This window comes from Perca flavescens, chromosome 7, assembly GCF_004354835.1.
Source record: "Perca flavescens isolate YP-PL-M2 chromosome 7, PFLA_1.0, whole genome shotgun sequence".
Lineage (NCBI taxonomy): Eukaryota > Metazoa > Chordata > Actinopteri > Perciformes > Percidae > Perca > Perca flavescens.
Window position 1 is genome coordinate 13,809,425 of NC_041337.1, and position 23,822 is coordinate 13,833,246.

Genomic DNA, 23,822 nt, shown 5'->3' on the forward strand with positions numbered 1-23,822 from the left:
CGCGCTGTGTGCTGGGAGGAGCAGGATTGACAGAGAGGGAGAGGGGGAGTGTGGGGGGGGGGGGTGATTGAGGGAGTGAGAGGGGGAGAGAGGGGGAGAGAGACTATGTGTATGTTGTGGTTTCTAATGAGGATAGATCGAAGTTGGCCTTTGTTACCATTTGGAGAAAGGCTTGAGGCTACATGTGCAAATACAAAACGGATTAGGACGGGATTTGTATCATGATGCTTCAGTTTATGATAAAGCACATTTCGTCATTCCTTTCCCACAATTCCTAGGGCCTGTATGCTTGTGTGGATTCAATAATGACAGATGTCCAGACAGTGACAATAGCCTTTCAGTGTTAAGTGTGCTTTCAGAAAATAACAGACTTCATATCAGGGAGTAATTATTTGCTTGTGTGGGTGAATCCTTCAATACTATGGGAGATGTTTTAACATGCAGTTGCAGTACTGCGACTATAATAGTTACTCTGCAGGTGCACTCTCTGAATACTTTGGCTCACATGGTTGTTTTAATACTTAAAAGTTGGTTGTCTTTTGATATCAAAGAGGCAGTATTACAGCCTCACAACGACCATTTCATGCTGCATTTTTGAAGATATCCAAGCTTTCTATCCCCACTGCTGGAGCAGGAAGTTTGTGACAAAGGCAGCGGTGCACAGACAGAGAGCAGACCGTGAAGGAGGGGTGCAGATGTTTGGCAGCTGCTTCATCCCTCCATCTGCCCCCCTGGCCCCAGCACCTCTTAAACACCACACTTTAATGGAACGCTGCTGACCCTCTTGTGTGCTCTGCTCTCGATGACACAGGCGGAGGCATTTTTAGATGGCCCATGGAATGACGGCTTTATCTAGACAGACCTCCTAAAACCTTTTCACTACACAGAGAGTGGAATTTTAAAGGCTCTGTACATGAGATGTTTTAGGGCTACAGCTTGCCAGGTGATTTTTATGACAATAAAATTAGACTTCAATAGCACAGCAAGAGAGGCTGCCAGACGGCTTAAGCTATGATTGCAAACAGAGGAAGAGAGGAAAGGAGGCAGAGCGTGTCTTGGGGTCTTCTACACTTAGCTCACCTTCCTGCCCATTTAATGTGGTTGTTCTTGTCTTCAAAGGTGTTCCACTCCTCTTTTTCCAATGACAATTCAACATGGCTTAAAGTCTGAAAGCTTCCATAGCCTGCCACTACTCATTCTGTATATCTAATCCTCTATTTGCTTTTAAAATGGCCTTTCAGTAGTAGCCTGTAACATATAAACATTTCTATCCGGTGCCTCAGATAGAATCAGCTAATGGCCGCAGGTGTTTACATTACAGCAGTTTCCGACAGGGGACTTGAAAGGGTCTTGGTTTCAGTTATAACTATACATCTTCCTCTCCTTCCCTCTCTCTCATTGTCTTACACTCATTCTCTTACTCTCTCAACCTTGCTGTAAGGTTGGTAAGGTCAAAACCCCTGGTGCTCCTCCAACAACCCCCAGCCCTTGGCTTAGTTTGTGCCCAAAGAGGGGCTGACAATCCTGGGCAGGATAATAGGAACAGACCCCCCTTTGTTTGGGCCTCCATGGGCCTGATGACAGTCACAGTAAACAGTGTTGGGCACAGGCTGAGGCCAGGCTGGGTGAGCTGCACTGAGGGGCCTTTGACAAGGAGAACTCAGGCAGAACAAATAGTGTTTGAACCTTCAGTGGACGACACACACATAAAAAATAAAAAACATCCAAAAGATTAGACACAATTTCTCTCAAGTATTTTATGCAAAACTCAATACTTTGTATAAGATACACACAACCACTTACATATTTAGACATCCAGTGATACACGTAGTCAAGACCTGTACCATTACATTTAAGACAATTAAGTAGTAAAATAAAACATACACTGATAATGGCTGCCTGGCCATTGAAGAGAGTTTATGCACTTCTGCCAATAGGGCTAGTATAGCTGAGTAAATCACCGGAGGACATAACAGTGGTGAGTTGGACAGCTGTACAACCATGACATATAGCTATATACTATTAGGGCTTACAAAGGTGAGCTCACAAGACTTTTACATGTCATATTTATGGTCAGTTTCTTCTTCCTGTTCTCTATTTAGGTAGTTTTCCATCTTAAATTTAATTTAGCTCAAATTCAGCATTTGACCCAGGGCATTTTGAGTGACACACATACACTCTTCCCACTATGATCTAAGACAATCTGCACAAATACACACCTCCCCACTCCAACAGGTTGGAGCATGATACTAAGTTCCAAAGAAGACCACACAGCAGTGCAGTGAAACTGCCCTGGAAACTGTTTCAAACCCCCACAAGAACACACGAAAAAAAAAAACATTTCATCTCCGCATATTGCTCCCTCTTTCTCATCCTTTTTATCTGTGGTAAAAGTTGGTGCTTTTTCCATCTGCCTGCTTATCTCTATTTAGGAGCTCAAAGCATACGGTCAGAGGTCAGATTAATATTTATTTCATGTGTTGCCTCAGAGAACAGCAGGCAGCAGTCCTTTGAAGGCCCATGCATGCGGGGAGGCGGATGAGGTTCGGTGGAGGGGGGTCTGACCAAGCAGATCCAACAGACGATACAGTAAAACTGTTTTCAGGGTAAACTGACCCTCAAATGAAGCAGTGTGGGGTCGGGGTGCAAGGACAGGAGAGGGTGGAGGAACATTTTTTCCTCTCCACCCTCCCCGTCTGCCTGTCCTGTCCGCCCTTGTCTACGTTTTTGGCGTAACCCCACTGTGTGCGCTGCACAAACCAGCGCCCTGTTAAAACAGCCAAACCAGGTGGAGCTGAGCTATTGCAAATGTTCCCCTTCTGGTGTCTCACACTTCCAGGGGCCTCATGAACATATGAGACACAGCTGTGAGACAGGCAGAAGAAAGAGAGGGGGTGGGTATATGAAACCGCTTAAAAATAGTTCACATTGTTAATCCCATATAGGTTTTGCGTTTGATAGTGTTTTGCACAATGTGGATCTAATTATTGGAGTCAAGTGCTCTCCCCTTATCAAATCTATTTGATTTTGCATTTATTCAAGTTACACATCACGTAATTTTCAAGAACTAAAACTCAAGGTCTGTCAGAGAGATTACTTATTTAGATTATTTGTTCATGATCCATACTGATAAAAAAAAGAAATACAAATTTGAACTGGCAATTGCAACCCAATCCATATCCCGACCTCAATTTCTGCATTATTAGTTTGGCATTACTTGCTAATTGCAGATATTTTTAAATGAGGAATACATGATTATCTTATTTGAAATTATGCACCTTGCAATCCTCCTTGCCATCACTCAGTACCTACTTTCACCTGTATCCGGTATGCCCTGTCACTCCTGCATCTGTTGGCAGCCGGATATGGTACTATGGAACACCAGGGCAGCTTGGATCTGAATTATAGCTCTCAGCAGTCCAGACAGACCCATCAGTTATAGTTGGTGTCACCGACAGTCAGAGATACCGCTTTAGCTAAGCTTTCCAAAATACCTGGCTTAGTACAGCTTATCCATTGCAGGATATTATCACTCAGGCACTCTGTCACTTGTGTCATCGGCACAGAGTCCCAGCTTGACACTGAGCTGGTCTCTTCACCCAGCCACATACTTATCAGCATCCATTACTGAGGTGTGAGGGCCTGATAAAGGTCTACCCAGTTCCATGTAGCTCAAGGCAGAGGTCCCATTTAGATTGTTGTCTCTGCAGAGAGAGGCCTTGCCCCTTTGACTCTTGCTCTCATCACTCTGTAAGGCTGTGTTGGTCTGTCAATCAGAGAGGACCCTGGGTGATCAGTCAGCTCCTCTTTAGAGGATGCTGGTCTGAGGAGCCATTAGAGAGGAGGCAGCACAGCCAGACTGGCCTGGGCCAAAAGCTGATGAGAAACAGAGGAGCAGGAGAGCCTGAAGTAGAAAGTGTGTGTGTGTGTGTGTGTGTGTGTGGGGGGGGGGGGGGGTGCTGAACTATGTGGATTGTGAAGGGAGGGCAGCTCTGTTTTCTATTTGTGAGGATTAGGTTGACAGATCTGTATTTAGTTTCTTTGGGCCTCTAGCTGCAGCTAATCCCCCTCACCTGCAGCGAGTGCCCCCACTCTCTTTCCTCTGACCCTGCAGCCCCCTACTTCCCCCATGTTCCCCCCTCCTGCCCAGCACAAACACTCATCCCGAGACAAGCACATGACTCGTTGCACTCTGTCTCCTCAGGTTAGGGCCTCACACTCGACACAAATCTCTCCCAGTCCAAAGGAACAGCAGGGGTCTCAGCCTTTCTGGAACACAAGAAAAAGGACCCCCACAACCTGTGGTCTTCCACATGTGAAGATTTTTTTCATTTTTTCAGGGTGAGGGGTTGTCCCTCATCACTTAGAGATAGCAATTACTCAGAAATTAAGAGCCATTACTACGGAAGCAGCTTGTCAAAGCCACTCAAGGGAAAGGGGGACCTTTGGTAAAGCTGCACATTAGGAAATATTCAGGGTCAGGTCAGGGGCACAGACCTCTTCCCTTTAGATCCTGGCTCCCACACACTCTGACCAGGCCTTCACACTGTGAAAGAAAGACCGCAGTGCCTCCGCAAACACACACAGCATGCCTGCCAGCAACTCTTGAAGGTGGGGACTCTGAATGACCTAATAAATTTAGCACAAAAATTAAGGAAATTTGTATTTGGTAGATTATTTCTCTGTGGTAACAATGCTTTTTGGCAATAAATCGTATACCGTTGGAAAGCCTCTTTAGTTCCCTTTCAAATGGTGCCCCATTTGTAACGAACATGCATTTGTGGGATGAGCAGCCGCGCTGAGTATGTGGGTTGCGCCCATGAAAAATTTGCCAAATCTTCTCTGCCAATGCCAAACAGCTTATTCTGCCATTGACTCGTTTGGTGGATTGGATGATTGAATTTTGAAGAAAGACATATTGGCAATTTAACAATTTATTCATTTCACAAACAGGAACCTCAGTAGCGTGTTGAAGAACCATACACAGCCACAACAGCCTGGCACCACCTTCATCATCCCACAAATGTTCCTTACAAATGGGGCACCATTTGAAAAGGAACTAAACAGGCTTTCCAACGGTATAAGATTTATTGCCAAAAAGCCTTGTTACCACAGAGAAATAATCTACCAAAATTTCCTTACTTTTTGTGCTAAGTTTAGTTTTAGAATCTAAGCACATTTCTCTGTTAGAGTGACATGATGGCAACAAGATGCAACAAACAGACTGAAACAGGTTTTGAAAGGTTGTTGATGATGCAATATGCAGGATTTCCTCAAGGCTTCATATTCATGTAATGTCATTTTAATGTTTAGAGCTAACAACATATGTCATTATTCAATAACTGCTACAAAACAAAATGAGCAACATTTATAGCATCTCACGGAGCCCTAAAACACATTGGCCAGTATTATCATTACACACAACCATCATCAAAATTGATCTAAAAATTACTTCCACATGGCTGGCTGACATAATATATATTTGGTTTCTCTGGGACTCTAACCACTGTCAATAACCCCCACCCACCCTATGCAAACCACCACCACACACAGACAGAATCACACATACATATAGAGTAGACGCACCTTTGGACAAGTAGCAGCAAGCTCACATAAAGAGTCTTGTTACTGAGTGCCACAGAGGGGATAATGGGGATTTTTCTTAACACCACTAACATAGGCCTTCTACCTCACACCAATGAGGTGATAACTGGCCCACACACATTCCTGGATCATATTAATGGACAAAGCTAGCAAATGTGTACTGACCTTTAGCTTTAAGAGAAAGACTGGTAGCTGCTTGCAGGTATTTGCTATGTGCCTGTAAGGACATCAGTACTAATTGAACTAATACAGAGCGGAGAAGGTTTAGCACACAAAGTCAAGAAGAAAATCACAAGAGAACTGGTTTAATTTAGATGTGGCAGCATATCATAAATACTGAATGATTGATTGTTTGCAGAACGGGCACATTTGCTAGCATGACAAGCCAGACCCACATTGGTTGGGAATTCGGTTGGCAAAACTCCAAACACATCTTCTTTTTTTAAGAATGATTTCTGTGCCGTTCTTTGTTCTTTTCTCAAAGAAAAGCTTAACTCCAAGTCTTCCAGAAGAACGCTGTTCCCAGCAGCAGCAGCCATAAGCCCGCCCACCGACTCTATACACGATGTGATTGGCCTGACCAGAGTTTGGTTTTTCCAGCTCGCAAACCAAAGGAGAGTGCCTAGACTGACCCTGGCTGCAAATTAAATTTGTTGCCACTAGGGTGCGTCTAGATTTCTAGGCTACACATTTGCAGCAATTCCACAATGAAAAATACTCCAAGTAAATGTCAAGGATAAAAAACTCAAAAAGTATGCATATTTTATATAGGCTATATACGGTATATGCCTATACAGTACGATATTTCATATTCTGTTGTGTAGTATAATCTATAACAATGCAATGCATCATATTTTATAAACTGTCAGATGGTTATTGACTGACTTTGGTCATATGTGGAATATATATGCCCCGTTTGTGCCTTTCATGGCCCCTTAACACATATCTCAACTACCCTTCCCAGGTTGATTCTGTTAGTAAATGGCATTAACACTTCATCATGCTACGCAGGAAATGTGTGTGTGTGTGTGTGTGTGTGTGTGTGTGTGTGTGTGTGTGTGTGTGTGTGTGTGTGTGTGTGTGTGTGTGGTATGTTACAATACTATTGAAAATAAAGACCTGTATACATAGTATGCCAGGTGAAAGTACATTCAGTTACTCATATCTACCAGAGCTTTATGAGGATCAACACAAGTGTAGTCGGAGCTCTGAGGAAATAACAGGTGCAAAAAAAAAAAAAAAGACACAAATTAATTATGGTGGTGCAATTGACTAACCCTTGAAACTAAAGACACTTGGCAGAACTATTTTTGAACGTTTTTGTGTGTACAAATAAAACTAAAAACATACTGGTATAAACAGTAAACTGAAAAGTATTTCAACAAAATGGTTACAGTGTGGTCGGTTGTAAATGTGTGGAGATTTCCTTGGGCCCACTCCAGCCCTGGATCTCTCACTAAAAGTTAAAGTAGTAATTCCAAAATGTACACATAGCCTACTTTATTATAAGTAAATGTCTTGCATGCACCTGCCAATAAGTCTTTCTAGTTTAACTTTAGCTCTGAAATGTAGTCAAATAGAATAGTATTAAAGCATAAAATGTAGATAATTAAGTAAGTAGGCTACAAGTACCTCCAAACTGTAGTTAAGTACAGTAGCATACTACTTAAATAAATTTAGGCCTAGCTTACTTAGCTTCTTTCACCACTTCATGTAGGCCTATGAGCGCTTAAGAGGCACAAACTGGGGCTAGTCTGTATCTCAATTTTCCACTTGAATCCCATTCAGAAACACTGAATAGTCATAATGAATGTCATGTTGTAAACATCGTTTTACCATGTAAATATGGTATGTATGGTATATTAATTCCATTGTTCAGTCTATTCCATGGGTCTTTCTTTCTCTATGTCCAAAACATACATCCACGGCCCAGAACAATTTAGCAAGGTGAGTTCTTCCGGCTGGAAAATTCGGCCAATCATTCAACTGCGCCAATCGCGCGAGGTTTCCACAAAATCCTTACGCGGGAACATCGTGTATACAGTCCTGTGTAACGTGATGATGGGATCCTGTGAAGCAGGGCTGTTTACAGAAATTGACAAGCTCCGTGCTGAACTGGTAAACAATGTCGAAGTCATGCCAGGCTGCCAGCGTGATGAAGAAGAAATTACCTAGTAAGTTCCGGTCCGCCTGCTAACGTGATGTTAAACCAGTTAGCTAGCTAGCTAACGTAAGCTGTCATCCTTGTTACCAGCGTTGTGCAGGTGCCATCACGGTGCTGTTGCGTTTTCCAGCAGCAAAATGACCGGTTAATGCAACTGGTATTTCACTTGCTTACTTATAATATAGCGAGGTTTAATCATTGATTCGTTTGTCAAAGGGCAGTTTAGCTAGATTTTACTCTGCCCTGTGATTATATTACCACATTGCTAATAGTTAGCTAATTAGCTGTAGGCTTGCTATATCCTGCAGACATAACGTGAGCGCTGTGTTAACGGTAGCATGTTAATAACATTGTTAGACTGGGTTTATTGATGATGTATCATTAAGGCTCTGTCTGTGTCTAACAAACTGTAGAGTTGGTTGACAACCATGAGACATAATTACTAACTAACTAATACTAACTTTATAACACATATAACCAGTATACAGCCAGGAATCTACAGATGACTTGTGTAGGGGGACTAGCATGATGAAAGAAAGATGTGTTTCACGTAGCTAGTTAATTACCTCACAAAAGTTTAGCTTATATCTTGTATATTGTGATTTCTGAGCATAAAATTGGCTCACAATAATAATTAAATTAATCAGGAAAAACAGAGCATCATATTCAGTGAATGTGAACTATACATTTTTTCCTAAGTGAATTAAAGGTAGATATAATCAGCAACAAATCTTGACACTTTACTCAACAATTGTTTATAGAGCCAAGACCAAAACAATTGTACCACTGTTGAGTCAATATAAATGTGTTGACTGTCAAAGAATGGATTACTCTTAGTAACTTAGAAATGTTATTCCTCTTCGATTGTTTTATCCGTAAACCATTTCTCACATTTCCCAGAAAATGTGCTGTGCTCTATAACAATATATATATATATATATATATATATATATATATATATATATATATAGCTTAAGTATTATGAAAAAAATACAGAACTCTGTGCTAGGTTTTTTGCCAGCCCCATATTCAAAGCACTGTATCTTTTTTTTTTCCAGCAGGGAAATTTTGAGCCGCATTGAAAACGTAATCCTAGGAATAGTGACAAGTCTTTCTAAAGATGAGAACCCTGTCCTGGCACTGCCCAACAGATCCAGCTGGGCCAACGTCAGGTAACTTTATTTAAACACACTGTAGCATGAAAAGTATATATTTATTTTTTATAGTTTTCATAGTACAATTGTACAAACAACAACCCTGATCCCACCCACCCAAGGGTATACATAATACACACACACACACACACAAACACACACACACAGTCAAAGTGTAATAATAATAATAATAATAATAAAAAAGACACCCTGTACATTTTGTTAGTGAATGACTATTCATAAATAATGCAATTGTACTGCACCCAGCGCCCCACCAGTCCAGCTGACGTGTGCAATTGAGGATCAAGAGAAGGGCAGATTTTCTGTGAATTGTAGAAAAGGACTCCAGGTGATATGGAATCTATCAGAGGATTTACCCCTTGAAAAGTTGTTTTTTTTAACCCACCCTGAACACGCAGTCATTTTACACACTGACTGTGGGCTCCATGTAAGCTGTCTGACCTTTAACAGATAAACGCAAGCAGTCATGTTGTGTAAAGAAATAAATAAACATTTATTTATTTAGTTTTTGTGGGAGGTCAGGCCACACAAGATGATCCGATTGCTGTTTAATATAGACTTCAACTCTGTCTGAATTTGTATAAGGTTTGTTGTAAGCAGACTGCAGGGGCAACCAGGTAGTAGAAAGAAAATGGAACTTTCAGCTTTGGTTCAGAGAGATTGAAGTTGAAATAACTTCCTGCTGCTTAAAAGATGACAGAACGATAAGGATTTAAAAAGCACTGGCCTACACACACACACAAACGCACACAAAGTTACAAAGGGCTTTAATGCGACTAGGCTGCGGAGACCTTATGCTCGCAACAAAGCAGACTGTCTGGTGTTGTTTGGATCAAACCTTGCCGCAGCTTAAAGCACATTCTAGGCCGGCCCATTTAAATATGAGAATCCCACAGATTGAGCGCCAAAGGTTTCACAGAGGAATCAGGACGGTGAGGTACGGGGGAGGCTTTCCCACAGGTAGCCCTCGGGGTGTTGGGAATTTTGGATGGCTTACAGGTGGTGGAGCTGATTTTCAAAGCTTAAAAAAAAGTAAATGTAGCACACACAATTTGTGTAGATTGCTTAATTTCTTCTTCATTTGCCTCTTTTCTTCCCTTCTTTCCGCTTACATTTCCATATGTTTTTATTCCATTACTTCCCACTTAAGTTTTGACAGTGCCATCGGGCTTCAAATGAATTCAGGAAGTTCTGTCACCAGCATTAGGAGCGACAGTCCGTCGTCTGTTCGTAAATTTGGTGAGAAGATACACACACCTCTGTGGTTATATTTTCTCTTTTCTGTTCCTGACAACCGACATTCCTCTTAGTCAAAAAAACTTTACAGTTGTACTGCACTTCATGTGGCTTTCATTTATATTCATTGTGACCACATGCAAAAACTGCACAAACAGCAGTAAAAGTCAGACTTAGTTTTAGGTGACAAATTGGCAGAGGCAGTTTATGTTGAAAGAGGCTTTTAGGGATCGGTTTACCACATGGATATCCTAATTAAGAACAGAATGTTTTTTTTTCCACTTCAGTCCTTTTTAATGGTGTGATAAGTGAATGTAGTGTTTATAATAACTGATTTGGTTTTGGTTGTGTCTCTGTTTGAAGGGCAAATTCTCAAGATCTTCTTGGTCATCTACAAACTTGTGCAGAGCAACTCCTATGCGACAAAAAGGTTATCTGTTGTCACTTCACATTTTAAGTGATCCCTAAAGTTTCTGTGAGGCAGTTTTGTTTGGCTGGGTTATTCCTGAATTTAAAGATTTACATTTTGTTTCCGCAGAGACATCTATTACAACAATACACAGCTGTTTGGTTCACAAAAAACGGTTGATAATATAGTGGATGATATTTCCTGCATGCTAAAGGTTCCTCGCAGATCATTACATGTGGTAAGTGTGTGTGTGTCCATGTTAATGTCAGATCCTTTTGGATATGCTTAGTTATTATTAGTTCAGGTCCCACAGATGAAATCTGTTAGTTTAGTGCAGCATTTTAAGCATTTTGTTCTGCCTCATAACTTCGGAAACACCTCTAGGGGAAAAAAGGTTCTTCTGATCAAACAGAAATCAAATTAAAGTTGTGGCCGGGTTGGCTCAATGGGTAGCGCAGGCGCACATAAACATAGAGGTTTATGCCTCGACGCAGAGGTCCAGGGTTCAAATCTGACCTGTGATGATTTCCTGCATGTCTCTCCCCTTTCTCACCTAGCTGTTCTATCCATTAAAGGTGGAAAAGCCCAAAACATAATCTTAAGAAATTGAATTAAAGTTGAATTCAAAGAGGCGGTGTCAGAAGTATTTGTGCATATGCATGTGTTAATATGAGCATGCATTAACTTGTGTGTGGAACTTTTATGTCACCAGATGGCCACGTCCAAGGGATTAATCTCGGGTGATCTGTGTTATCTGGAGGAAGACGGCACAAGGATTGACTGCCGCTCCGGCTCTGCTGTAAGCTCCATCAACAACCTAAACTAAAAGCCCCATTAACTGAAACAGTCTTCATGTGAAGTACACTGAGACACAGTGCATCGACTATGACTTAAAGGTACCCTGAGGAGTTTTCATCCTAAAAAGAAAAGTTGTTTTTCCATTTGTTTCTTACTAAAAACATTGTGTCAGCAGCTCCACAGGGTACCTTGTGTTTCCGACCAAACCAACAATAGTACAACCAGGCTTATGACAGAAAGGAATATATTTAGACATCTTTAACTTGTTGAACCCACTTTTATGGCTGTTTTTTTTTTTTTTTTTTTTTAAGGCTGTTGCAGTTTCATCGAACATTGGTGGGATTAGAAGTATCCTTTGTGATTTGTTTGAGTTTCACTGTGTATGCACAGCCATGCCTCACCTTTTTGTTGCTCTTAGATACCTCTGAGAATGTGATATCGTGAAGTTTATATATTTCTCTGTGTGTGCTTGCAAGGTCTGTGTTTTTATCTTTATCGTGCGCAGATATTGTGTCATCTGCAAAGTTTGTCATGATAGTTGAGAAGGATGCAACGTTTCAGAGACTACTGGATGACGACTTCTGTGCAAAGCTGTCTCCTTGCATCATAATTACAGTGTGTTTCTTTTTTTCCGTTTTATGAATCATATTAATTAAAATGTCTCAAAAAGGTCAGTGTTAGTGTTCTGTATGCATAACAGGTGTGTTTTTGTGGCTCAGGGTAAAGGCGTGCCAGATGTGAACAGCAGGTTGATGGTGAGAAAGCTTTGGGACACGCTGCACATCCCCATCTTCGCACTGGTGGATGCTGACCCTCACGGTACTCATCCTCCATCTGAGTGCAAAACCAGTTTTACCTATCCTCACACATACTTCACATGTTTCCACACGTTTAACAACACTTGACTGTCTTTTCAATCTCCGCACACACCACACAGTTGGGTTGCATGTTCCGCTAAGCCAGCAGATGTTAGCACCTGTCCGATACGTCATGGTGCCTAGTCAGACTATTATTTCCATTGGCGTGATCTCGTCCTGGCGGGATGGCTCAATTTCCATCAGTCTCCATACCTCTAACCCTTTTACCATTGCATGGCGAGACACATATGTAATGCTTTACTTTGTTCTAAGCTCCGCATCTCGGAGGATAATTGCTCTGGTATGTTGGTGATTGCAGCGTGTCTGTGTCTCTCCCTCTGATTTTCTCCTAGGAATTGAGATCATGTGTATCTACAAGTACGGATCAGTGGTGAGTCCCGCCATGCCAATTATTCCTGTACTGTATATTATCCAATGTGGCCTGTTCAATGTCTTTTTGTTAGCAATATGTAATTATGCCCCTTTTTCAAGTGAAAAAAAGTCCCAATCATCCATCTAAGAATATTTATACTGACATTGTATGGAGTGAAAATGTTGAGTGATCATGTGGCAATGTCTTTGTTGATCTTTGAGATGTTTGTGTAATCATCCTTCCTTGTGTTCATAAACTTCATTGTGAACACATGTGTTGGGCATAACCACATTATGTAGGTACAGTGCTGATTAGTGTGTTTATTTGAGATTGTGTGTGTGTGTGTGTGTGTGTGTGTGTGTGTGTGTGTGTGTGTGTGTGTGTGTGTGTTTGTGTGTGTGTGCATGCATGTTTTCTTTTTTTCCACAGGCCATGTCGTTTGAGGCCCACAATCTGACCGTCCCCAGCGTTATGTGGCTAGGCCTCCTCCCCTCTGACCTCCAGAGGTTTGGACTCAACCTTCACTACTTCCTCCTCCTGCCTCTAATTGGGATTATATTCTGGGGACATTTAGATTGTTTGTTTTGGTTTCGGTTGCTGTCGCCCTTTTTTTCCCCTTTTTTAAGGAACTGCATTGGAGAGCATATTGAGTTTTAAGTATATGTCCCCTTGAACAAATTTAGGCCCAAAGGGCATTTTGACATACATTTAATTGTAGTCTGTACAGTTTTTCCTCCTATGTTTCCCCCAAAACATACACATAATAACTCTTCAATGGGAGTCTGTTGAGAATGGGAGAAAACCTACTGTGGGGACGACATCCATCAACAGAGCTGCCTGCTGGCTGCTGTCATTTTCTGAAAATGTATTTGGTTATGTACGTGTAATAAAATCAACGTTTCATCCTGTAGGTTGCGGGTTCCCGAGGATGCACTGATCCCCCTCACCAAGAGAGATGAAAACAAACTTAGCAGCCTCCTTAAAAGGCCATACCTAACCAGCCAACCTGACTGGCAGAAAGAGGTGAGAAAGGCTTCAAAGTAAAGGACAGAAGAAGCATAGAAATTTGTGAGCTAAATAAAGTGCGATGAAGGGATCTGAATCCTATCACTTCAAGTAACCTAGTAATAAGACTAAAATATTATTCAGTATTGTTTACTCTCTCTGGAGTATTATCCTATTTAGATATATTTTAGTAGTTCTCGTTTCTAAATGAGTAAGTTCAATTTGACCAAATTCTGTCCCCACGTGAGATCAAATAATTTTTTTTTTTTACTAAAACATGCGACTAGATTGGATTAACGAGTGAGTGACTTTCAACATCTCTGCTCATGTGACACACAGCGTAGGAATGTGTGTGAGAGGACTCTTTGCTCGCTGGTACTGGAGATACAGAAGAGCCACTTTGTTGAGATAAATAAACCTGATGATTTATGCTTGTTTGCTCGGCTTAGTCTTGCATGCTCCTTACAACTGCATGTTTGCTCTTGTTGTAGATGGAACTGATGAGGCAGACTCAGGTCAAGGCTGAAATCCAGTCCCTAGCAGCCATAGCTCCTGATTTCCTCACAAACATCTACCTGCCCAATAAGCTGCGTTACGGGGGCTGGGTCTGAGCCCAATGCTGCCTCTCAATGGAAAAACAAGTGAACTGCTAAAGCTGGTTGCAAAACTAAAGAAAGATCGTCCATGTAACTGTCCTGCCTAACCTTGTCCGACAGATTGACATTTTAAGTTGGTCTGTAATGTTTGCATATTTATTAGTGACTATGTGTGTTTATCTTTTGTAATTGCATTTCATAAATTTCTCCTCCTATCATTAAAGCCCTGTAATCCCATTGACAAGTCAGAGCATGTTGTTGATCTTTATATTCTTGTTGGCCTTGTTTGTATTCCCAAAATGTTTGGACCTTGCAAAGTCACTAAACACACTGTTTGTTTCATTCATGGAGTTAATTATTCTACCTTGCATGCTTTACAGCCACTGAACACCACTGTGCTGGTGCAAAGACTGCAAGTGAGCAGATAACGATGATTCAGTGGTTTGGAACTGGAGTATCTGTGAGGCTGTTCATTCATTAATGCGCAACATATAAAGGCTCACGTTGCTGTTCTTTGTGTAATCAGTTTTCCAGCAGGTGCACACAGTGTTCATTAAATGGAAGAATTGGGCACTATTTTAAGCTTTATCAGGGAAGAACGAGGTAAAGACCCCACCCATTATATGCTCTTAATGTGGGTAAATTGTCATTAAACGCACAAAAAAAGCATTTCATAGCTCAAATGTTTGGGAAATGTAGACGGTCTTATGACGAGTAGAGCCATTCAGGAGGCATATGCATCACTGTTAGGCTAGACAGCCGGTTTCAAGGCTTATCTTTAGAGAAGAGGGCCATTTTACGTGTGTGCTTCCTCTTTACGTATTTATTTACTTAATTTAACCATAACTGTGTATATAAAAACTAGGGATAGGCTGATTATCGGGCTGTTTTCTTTTTGGCAGTTTGCAGATTATCTGTATCGTATCGTTTTATTTGCCTGATAACCGATAAAGTTATATAATTAAAATATGTGCTACTTTGGCTCCGCTACAGCTCTGTGTCTGTCCCTCTGTTTCAGTTTCACTCACCACTGAGTCTGACTTAATGTTCCGCCCACAACGCTATCTGACTATCTTTTACTGTGTATTATGTTGAATGTTTCTAATTTATTAAATAATTGCTTAAAGCATTTAAACAAAGTTTTGTGTTGGAGTTTGTAACGTTCCAAAATCTTAGATCTAGATTTTCATTCCATTTCATTTACATATCGGTTCCAAATATCTGTTATCAGTTTCATTAACTACTAATAATCAATATCGGCCTTGAAAAACTAGTATCGGTCGATCCCTAATAAAAACGGTTGCTGAACCTATTTGACATGTATAATGAAATATAAAAAAATAACTTTAAGAAACTTTTATTGTTTGTAACATCAAAACAGTTAGTTGTGTTGAGTAGATAGGGAAATAGAAGTGGGTTGAGAACCCCTTAAACTAATTATAGATAAAAAAAAGTCCATTACTAGTTTAATTTAAGTAAAACTATAAACTTCATGCTAACGCTACAAGTTAAAAAGACTGCATTCAAAATTGTACTTAGAAGTACAGAAGTATGCAGAATGGCCCTTGTCATTGTTATTCAGTCGGTGCATGTAAAAAGTATTTTGATGTTTTAGTTAGTCAAGGTTGAGCTCATTTTAAGTGCTTTATGCATGTTTAGGTTCTTTAAACTACAGTAATATTTTATAAATAGATCATAGCTTATTTTTATTTGTTGAGATAAAGGCATAATATCACTAACAATAGCAGTGAAATAAATTAAGTGGAGAAAAAAGTAAAATATCTGCCCCTGTAATGTTGTAGAATAGAAGTACTGTAGTAGAAATAATGAAAATGCTCAAGTAAAATACCGGTAGGCTACCTCAAAATTACTTCAATACTTCAGCAGTACTTGAGTAAATGTACTTAGCCACTTACTACCACTTCCCAGTACAGTAAGGACATTTTTAGTATTGACATTTAAACATTAGGACTAAAGAGATGGGCAACTTTAGTAATATTGAAAAATCAGACCCAATTTTTACAAGTAGCTTGTGTTTACTTTAGAGTGCTTGCTGTTTAGAATAGACGATCTTTGCAGTATTACGTGACGGCTGGTGGGCGTGGCCCAATTGTTGTGCAACATACTACTGCTACGTCACCGCAGTGACCGAAATGTTATAATTTCTCCAGCTGGAGTAATAGAAGTAGCAGAAGAAGAAGCGTTTTTTTTGGAAAACTGCCGAGGAACACAAGATCATTTAAATGATAAAGGATAAACCAGGTGAGTAACTATAAGAACTGTATGAGGGAATATAGCAAGGATGGTTTGGTCCAGTCTCATGTCCAGCAGCTTGAAGACAAGACAGTTACAGTGTTTTGTCTGCAATCAATTAAACCTTGGCTTGATACTTCTTTACTAATTTGAACTGATTTAAAAATTAAAAATAAATATCTGTTCAGTTCCATTGTAATCATTTTCCTTAATCTGTATGTGAAAGTTGTTGCTTTACTAAAAGCCTCTAGAGACGTTGTTAAGAAGAATGACAAAAGCAACTGGATACTCTAGTTTTCATCTGAAATCCTGTATTATTTTTTTATTTATCAGATTGTGGATGCTGTAAAAAAAACAGTTAATGATAGGTGCATTATAAAGCATGGTAAAAGAAAGTTGTGTACAGGTACTTTTAGCTTGTAATCTATATATCTTAAATCTGTTGTCCTTTTAGTGGTAATCGCAATAATGATTTCTGAGTCAGTTTCCTCCAATGCAATAAATACTTGTATTAGTTGTATTTACAAATTAAAAACAATTTTAAAAAAAAAACTGACTTTAATACATAGCACTAGGTTTGTGACTTTGTGTATCGTATGAGTCCCAGCCCCTGTTTTGTAATAAATGGGATGGTGGGGGCTCAGTCTGTTACAGTCCTAGTATCTGTTTCATATGAACAGCAGCCAGATTGCTCTCGTTGCAAGACGGGTCCTTGAGAGGCCTTCCCTTTCCCACTTGTCAAGGACAGCTGACACTGACAGAGCAGAGTGAACAAAAGTAGTCTCTTAGTCTTTAAACATAACATCCTCTCAGTTCTCACTGGTCGTAGATTAGTGTGGAATCAGTCATGTTTCGCAAGACATTTTTCATCTGTTACGTTAAGGTGGACTGGGATGTGTTCAGGTAAAAAAAAAAAAAAAAAAAAAAGACTGTGTGGCACTAGGAGACTATTAAGAGAAGGTAGGCATTTTATGTGACCTTTATGGTTAAAAAAAAAAAAAAATTCTCAAATGTTAACTGAATAGTTAAACATTTTCACATTGTTGAAGTGGTACCTTTAATAGGATTATTTAGTTTTCAGTTAAGTTTTAGAAATATTTCTTTATCACACTGTCCATGGTATCTGTTTTAATTTGACGATGATAAGTAGGAAGGGTCGGTTGCATTCCAATGTCTGACCTGTATGCTATTGATGTCCATGTTCTGCTCCTTGAAAACTCACAGTAAAACTATCTTGACATACGTTTTTTCCCCTTCTTATATACTGTAGAACAAGAATATCGCATATGGACGCAATGATCCGCAGGTGCCCTTTCCTCACTGTTGTGCCCAGTGTTGTCCCGCAGCTGGTTGGGAAGTCATTACTGGCGAGCTATGCCCAAAAGTGCCCTGTGATGATGGACCTGGCCTCCAGACCTCTGGCCAGAGCTCTGTCCTCTTCAGCTTCTGCATCCAAAGGCTCTCCAACAAATGATGGTCAGTTGTAAGCCATCCTGTTATGCCTCTATATGATGAACTGTTAAATCAATACAATTAATGGCAGATTGAATGCAAACAAAATGTATTTATTTTATTTTGTAGACAGAAATAGAAAATAGATAGACAGAAATGTATTCCTGTCTTCTGTAGATCAAAAGAATGAAGTCAAGTTGGCCCCAGGGCATGTCACGCCACCTGCTGGCCAGACTGTAGGCTCTAAATGCCCTTTCCTGGCTGCAGAAATGGTGCAGAAAAACAACAGGGTAGTAAGAGAGGCCAGCTTGGAGCTGCAAGAGGATGTCCAGGAAATGAACTCTGTGCCCACAGGTAAGCAATCGCGCAGCTACACATATACATACAGTAAGTCAGTTATGTAAACTGTGAAAGGTCCTTGTTTGGAGCATACACACTATAGTGACATTTAATGTTCATAGCAAATGAATGCCATGCATTGATTTAGAGATCATTAATATTGTGCATCTTTCTCAAACAGGGAAACAAGATGTGGATTTATCTCTTGTGGATCTTATCGATGCAGACAAGGCCAACACAGGGGCACCAAAAACCCGTTTTATACCCATATCTTTCAAAGTATCTCACCTGCTAAAGACCAATCTGCCTGAGGGTGATTAAGACCAATTCTTCTTAATGAACGATAATTCTCAAATAGATTTATTTGAAGCTTATAAAACCCTCCTTCAACTTTTTCCTCCACCAGTAGTCACCTTCCAGTATGACGAGTATTTTGAAAAGAAGATTGAAAGCAAGAAGACAGACCACACATACAGGGTTTTTAAGACAGTGAACCGGCGTGCCTCCTCGTTCCCCATGGCAGACGACTACTCAGAGTCCATTCATGCCAACAGAGAAGTGTCTGTGTGGTGCAGCAATGACTACCTCGGCATGAGCCGTCACCCCAAAGTCACCCAGACAATCATGTGAGTAGGCTCGCTGATCAGCTGGCACGCTTAATCCTGATGAAGCAGAAATCCTATGTGGATGGTGATCATTTCAGTTTCAGCCCTGATGAGATATGAGAATAAATAAAATATAGTTTTAAGCAAATAAACGCTTCCTTTTTTTTTCTTCCAGCGAGACTTTACGGAAGCACGGTGCTGGTGCTGGAGGCACACGGAACATTTCAGGGACGAGCAAATTCCACGTGGAACTCGAATACGAGCTAGCTGACCTGCATGACAAAGATGCTGCACTGCTGTTCACTTCTTGCTTTGTAGCCAACGACTCCACATTGTTTACCCTGGCAAAAATGCTACCAGGTGGATTAAATTAAGTTTGGGAATATTACAAAATGTGACCTTAAGTTCCATGCCTTTGCTTTGATACAAAATTGTAATGATCACATTTTTTCTTGATTCAGACTTAAATTCATAGAGGAGAATTTATTTCCCCATTTGTTTACTCCTTTAGGTTGTGAAATCTACTCCGACGCTGGCAACCACGCCTCAATGATCCAGGGTATAAGAAACAGTGGGGTCAAGAAGTTTATCTTCCGTCACAATGACGTCAGCCACCTGCAAGAGCTGCTTGAGAAGTCTGACCCCTCCACTCCAAAGATTGTTGCCTTTGAGACGGTGCATTCAATGGATGGTAAGTCGAATCCCTCCATGCAAGTGTCTCTCTTATTTAATAGGACATGTAAAAGATTTGTATTCTCGCCTAACTGATTAGTCCATTTTTATAGGACAAACAGGATTTATATAATTTAGTGTTGTTGTCTCTGTAAACTTAAAACAAATTAATGTTATAAAACCACAACAATGTGAATAACATTAGCTGTATATCTCAAAATGACCAATAAATCCCTAGTGTTTATTGTGTATAATATAATCTTAAATATTCTAAATAAAAACGGTGCTGTCTACAGGGGCTGTGTGCCCACTCGAAGAGATGTGTGATATTGCCCACAAGTTTGGTGCCATTACCTTTGCGGATGAAGTTCATGCTGTGGGCTTGTATGGGCCCAGAGGAGGAGGGATCGGGGACAGAGACAGAGTCATGCACAAGATGGACATCATCTCTGGAACCCTTGGTAAGTAGAGGGATTCTACTAATAAGTGGGAACCCATCGTAACACCCTTACCAGTTACATACAGGATGTGCCTCTCTGACTTGTTATGGGTTTTGTGTCCAGGCAAGGCATTTGGCTGCGTGGGTGGCTACATCGCCAGCACCAGCGCCCTGGTGGACACAGTGCGCTCTTACGCTGCAGGCTTCATCTTCACCACTTCCCTGCCCCCTATGCTGCTGGCAGGGGCAAAGGAGTCCATCAAGGTTCTGAAAAGTGAGGAAGGCCAGGTGCTCAGGAGACAACATCAGAGGAGCGTCAAGCTGCTCCGACAGATGCTGATGGACTCAGGCCTTCCGGTGGTCCACTGCCCAAGCCACATTATTCCTGTCAGGGTAAGGAAATTATTAATTTATCCAATTAACGGGTGCTGATGCAGGGATTCACTTGGGAATCTTTCAGTTATAGGACAGTCTCTTTCATGGCCTAAATTACATTTCAGACACTTTGGAATGTGAATCTGACATATGATGTATCTGTTTGGCAGGTGGCAGACGTAGAGAAGAACACTGAGATCTGTGACATCATGATGTCTCGTTACAACATCTACGTCCAGGCAATCAACTACCCCACTGTGGCTAAAGGAGGGGAGCTGCTGCGCATCGCACCCACACCACACCACACTCCCCAGATGATGTTCTACTTTGTTGGTATGCCCACTATGAATTATGATGCCTATTTCATGAATCAAAAATATACAAAGTATTTTGTGTTGGATTGAGCAGTTACATTTTCAATTGGAAAAAGAACAAAATGAAATTATTATACATCTGGAATTAACCTTGTCATTAGCAAAGATGATGAAATACATGAACTTGCATTCACTGGCACTGTTAAAGGAAAATGTTTTGGTGAATAATGCAACTCTGAAGCCCAGTAGCTGCATTAGATAGTAATACAAGTATTTTATTATTAACCCCAGCACTGTTAGGATTATTTTGAAACTTTTTACGCTTTAAAGTTGTATATCTAATATCCACAATTTATGACGACGATCATCCTTATCCTCCTCTGCTTCGTCTCCACAGACCGGCTGGTGAAGACGTGGAAAGAGGTGGGTATGGAGCTGAGGCCACACTCCTCAGCAGAGTGTGACTTCTGCCAGCAGCCTCTTCACTTTGAGCTGATGAGTGAGAGGGAGAAGTCCTATTTCACAGGCCTCAGTCACATGATATCAGCAGCAGCCTGATATAAATTAAAACACTAAATCCCTACCAGCCCCACCTCCTATAGTATTCAAGCTATTTATTTAAATTCACATTAAATAGTCAAAATAATAATACATTTTATTTATAGAGCACTTTTCAGGGTACTCAAAGACACTTTACAAAAGTTAAAATGATCATCCATTATTATTAATCACACATTAGCATGGCTCTGTCGTCCCAGGTCCAATGCTTGGTCCTGAGTGGTGGGCATCAGATATGTGTATAAAATGTTCTCTGTCACCAAAAGAATGTGTGGGTAAAGTGTTGATTTACTCTTGTGTCTTCACTTTTGCATGTATTGATTATGACTTCAAAAGGCCAAATTTTAAAAGTTTTAAAGTTTAATCTTCAAGTATGAAGGGAATGAGATAGAAAATGGCATGGAATATCACACACTCACTCCAACCCTTTTGTACAGCGAACACACAGTATCTCAAACCATCTCACTTATAGTGTTATCTTTTTACATTTACACCAAGGGTATTTGCTGCACATACATGTACTTTCTATGTAAACTATTTCATTACATGCAGTTCTTCTGGCAGAAGGATTATCTCTTGTATCAGTTATAACATGTTATGGAGTGTTGCTGTAAGAGCCAATTAGTGCCCTTGGTATAAACAGGAACCAATCTGTGGTTCCTCGGGTGCAACCCGGAAGCACATACAGTTTTTGACCACACCAACACACACACACACTAACACCACACAGGCATACATACAAGCAGTGATTTGTCTGGAAACCCAACTAAGATCTCATGGAAATAAAGGGAACCAAAGGTTTTAACTGCAAATATGACTTAGACTTTCATTGATCAAAAAGGTGCATCAACTACTCTACCCATGGAACAGCACCTCAGGGGCTTAAAGCTCGGGCTTAGCCCCTTCAGTTTCATTGCTTCCTTCTGTAGAAAATACCCCTCAAAGGTCAGATACAATGTGATGGAGAAAGTGTGTGGTTTGGGTATAGGGTTTACTCTTATTACAAAATTAAATAGTTATGATTGTAATAAGTAGTCTATGTATATCATAAACATTAACAACATATGTAATGCCACAATAACTATTTATAATATTTATTTATTGGAAAACCTAGTGGTTCAGCAAAAAGGCAGACATGCATCAAGTAGTGGTGCTCATGTATAATCAGCTTAAGGGCAGATTTGTGGTCATCTGGTCATTCATTCATGAAATGCATTTCATGGTATTCTTGTTTGTCGCCACACGGAGGCACACTGGGTCTCTTGTATGGAGCTGTGAGGCTGTGACTTCAGACTCCTCCTTCCTTTGCAGATGACTCATAGCTGGTGCAGCAGCTTTCATGATGAACCACTAGATGGTATTAATATAGAACAGGATATTGTGTTTCCCATCTCGATAGTATGGGACATCATATTGGTTGTAATACAATGCAGCACATACACTTTTACCTCACAGCACGTGTCAGTGTCGCAGACATAATCAGACATAATAGAATGTTTTAAATAAATTGAATTGTCAGATTTATCTGCCATTAATGTAGCAGCCTGGTTCTGTTATGTAGCTTTTTCTTCAATAGAAATAGCATTTTATTGACTTTATACGTTTTCTACCCTGTGGCCTATGATCATCATGTTTAGATCAAATTAGTTCAATAAAAAGCCCTTTGCGCTCACATGCAGAGAAACGTCAATGGAGGGGAAGCTCTCCTCCCATTCTGTCTCTTCTCTGAGTGCTTCCCACTGTACATCTGCATGTGACAGGGCAAAACCTGGGACTTTGTAAATTAGTTTTCTATCTGAGTGAATTACCATGAGCTCACGTTTGGAGCGCATTATGTAACCCAAGTGTTGGTGGGAGTGGAGCAGTCAGGTGACCACCACTCAGAACATGAATCAATAGGCCTACTCCAGTTACATGCTGTGTTGAATTTCAAATCTTGAGACATTATTCACTATACAGAGGGTCATACACCACAGCACAATTTTGTTCTTGGATTTGATTAATAAACAGGGTCATCCCTCTACCTAAAATAGCTTTTACTTCATACAGTGAATCCAGTAAATCTACAAAATGCCAGGAAGGTGTTGTTGGCAGAAAATACTTGCCTTGCGTTGTTTGACCTCATTGTCACACATTATATCCTTCATCTATCATTGTATTTTGTAGCAGGCTCAGTGCCTTACTGTCAAAAGTCTGAAGGCTAGTCGAACACCTTTACATTTGCTGGAGGAGAGTTCAACTGGAACAGCAATCATGTGGGTATGAGTGACTACAGGCAGTGTATGTGTTGGTTTTCAAACGCTTATGTGATGGTTGTCTGTTGGAGGCAGGTGCTTAAATAATGGTGTGATGTAGTGTGGTGATGACATGGTGCCTGTTGTTTGTCCGATCAGTCCATGGTTGAGAGCATTTGTGAGAGACTGTGTGTGCAGGTTTAGCTCAATTCCTCATTCTATGTTAATCCCGATGCTCTGAACATCTGTCTCCCCGACTCACGTGTGCAGACAGATGAGCTGGGTGGCTGGATTCTCACTGCACATCTCTCTCTCTCTCTCTCTCTCTCTCTCTCTCTCTCTCTCTCTCTCTCTCTCTCCCTTT

At 40.6% G+C, this 23,822-nt stretch overlaps 2 protein-coding genes across 4 annotated transcripts; both read left to right on the forward strand.

Annotated features, from left to right (window-relative positions):
- Positions 1 to 7,580: 7,580 nt before the first annotated feature.
- Positions 7,581 to 14,465, forward strand: spo11 (SPO11 initiator of meiotic double stranded breaks). Of its 2 annotated transcripts, XM_028583057.1 has the most exons (13): positions 7,582 to 7,778; positions 8,827 to 8,940; positions 10,094 to 10,182; positions 10,543 to 10,609; positions 10,718 to 10,826; positions 11,301 to 11,387; positions 11,698 to 11,734; positions 11,892 to 12,001; positions 12,106 to 12,205; positions 12,597 to 12,634; positions 13,046 to 13,122; positions 13,528 to 13,639; positions 14,113 to 14,465. In XM_028583057.1, exons 1-13 carry the CDS (start codon positions 7,663 to 7,665, stop codon positions 14,230 to 14,232), a joined length of 1,176 nt encoding a protein of 391 aa, XP_028438858.1. In that variant the 5' UTR covers positions 7,582 to 7,662; the 3' UTR covers positions 14,233 to 14,465. The 2 variants fall into 2 exon arrangements, with proteins under 2 accessions (XP_028438859.1, XP_028438858.1); XM_028583058.1 differs by lacking the exons at positions 10,094 to 10,182; positions 10,543 to 10,609 and having other exon boundaries at positions 7,581 to 7,778.
- Positions 14,466 to 16,402: 1,937 nt separating this feature from the next.
- On the forward strand, positions 16,403 to 22,000 carry LOC114559014 (5-aminolevulinate synthase, nonspecific, mitochondrial). Of its 2 annotated transcripts, none has more exons than XM_028583401.1 (11): positions 16,403 to 16,479; positions 17,741 to 17,946; positions 18,100 to 18,276; positions 18,443 to 18,574; positions 18,668 to 18,887; positions 19,042 to 19,226; positions 19,378 to 19,557; positions 19,835 to 19,999; positions 20,102 to 20,370; positions 20,523 to 20,685; positions 21,064 to 22,000. In XM_028583401.1, exons 2-11 carry the CDS (start codon positions 17,757 to 17,759, stop codon positions 21,222 to 21,224), a joined length of 1,842 nt encoding a protein of 613 aa, XP_028439202.1. In that variant the 5' UTR covers positions 16,403 to 16,479; positions 17,741 to 17,756; the 3' UTR covers positions 21,225 to 22,000. The 2 variants fall into 2 exon arrangements, with proteins under 2 accessions (XP_028439202.1, XP_028439203.1); XM_028583402.1 differs by having other exon boundaries at positions 18,190 to 18,276; positions 21,064 to 21,224.
- Positions 22,001 to 23,822: the final 1,822 nt, after the last annotated feature.

Coding starts and splice junctions, on each gene's coding strand:
- LOC114559014 (XM_028583401.1), top strand. CDS start 17,757: ATGGACGCAATGATCCGCAGGTGCCCTTTCCTCACTGTTGTGCCCAGT. Junction 18,888..19,041: donor AAAGTCACCCAGACAATCAT/GTGAGTAGGCTC, acceptor TTTTTCTTCCAG/CGAGACTTTACGGAAGCACG. Junction 19,227..19,377: donor CCTGGCAAAAATGCTACCAG/GTGGATTAAATT, acceptor TTACTCCTTTAG/GTTGTGAAATCTACTCCGAC.
- spo11 (XM_028583057.1), top strand. CDS start 7,663: ATGATGGGATCCTGTGAAGCAGGGCTGTTTACAGAAATTGACAAGCTC. Junction 11,388..11,697: donor ACTGCCGCTCCGGCTCTGCT/GTAAGCTCCATC, acceptor TTTTTTTTTAAG/GCTGTTGCAGTTTCATCGAA. Junction 12,206..12,596: donor GGTGGATGCTGACCCTCACG/GTACTCATCCTC, acceptor ATTTTCTCCTAG/GAATTGAGATCATGTGTATC.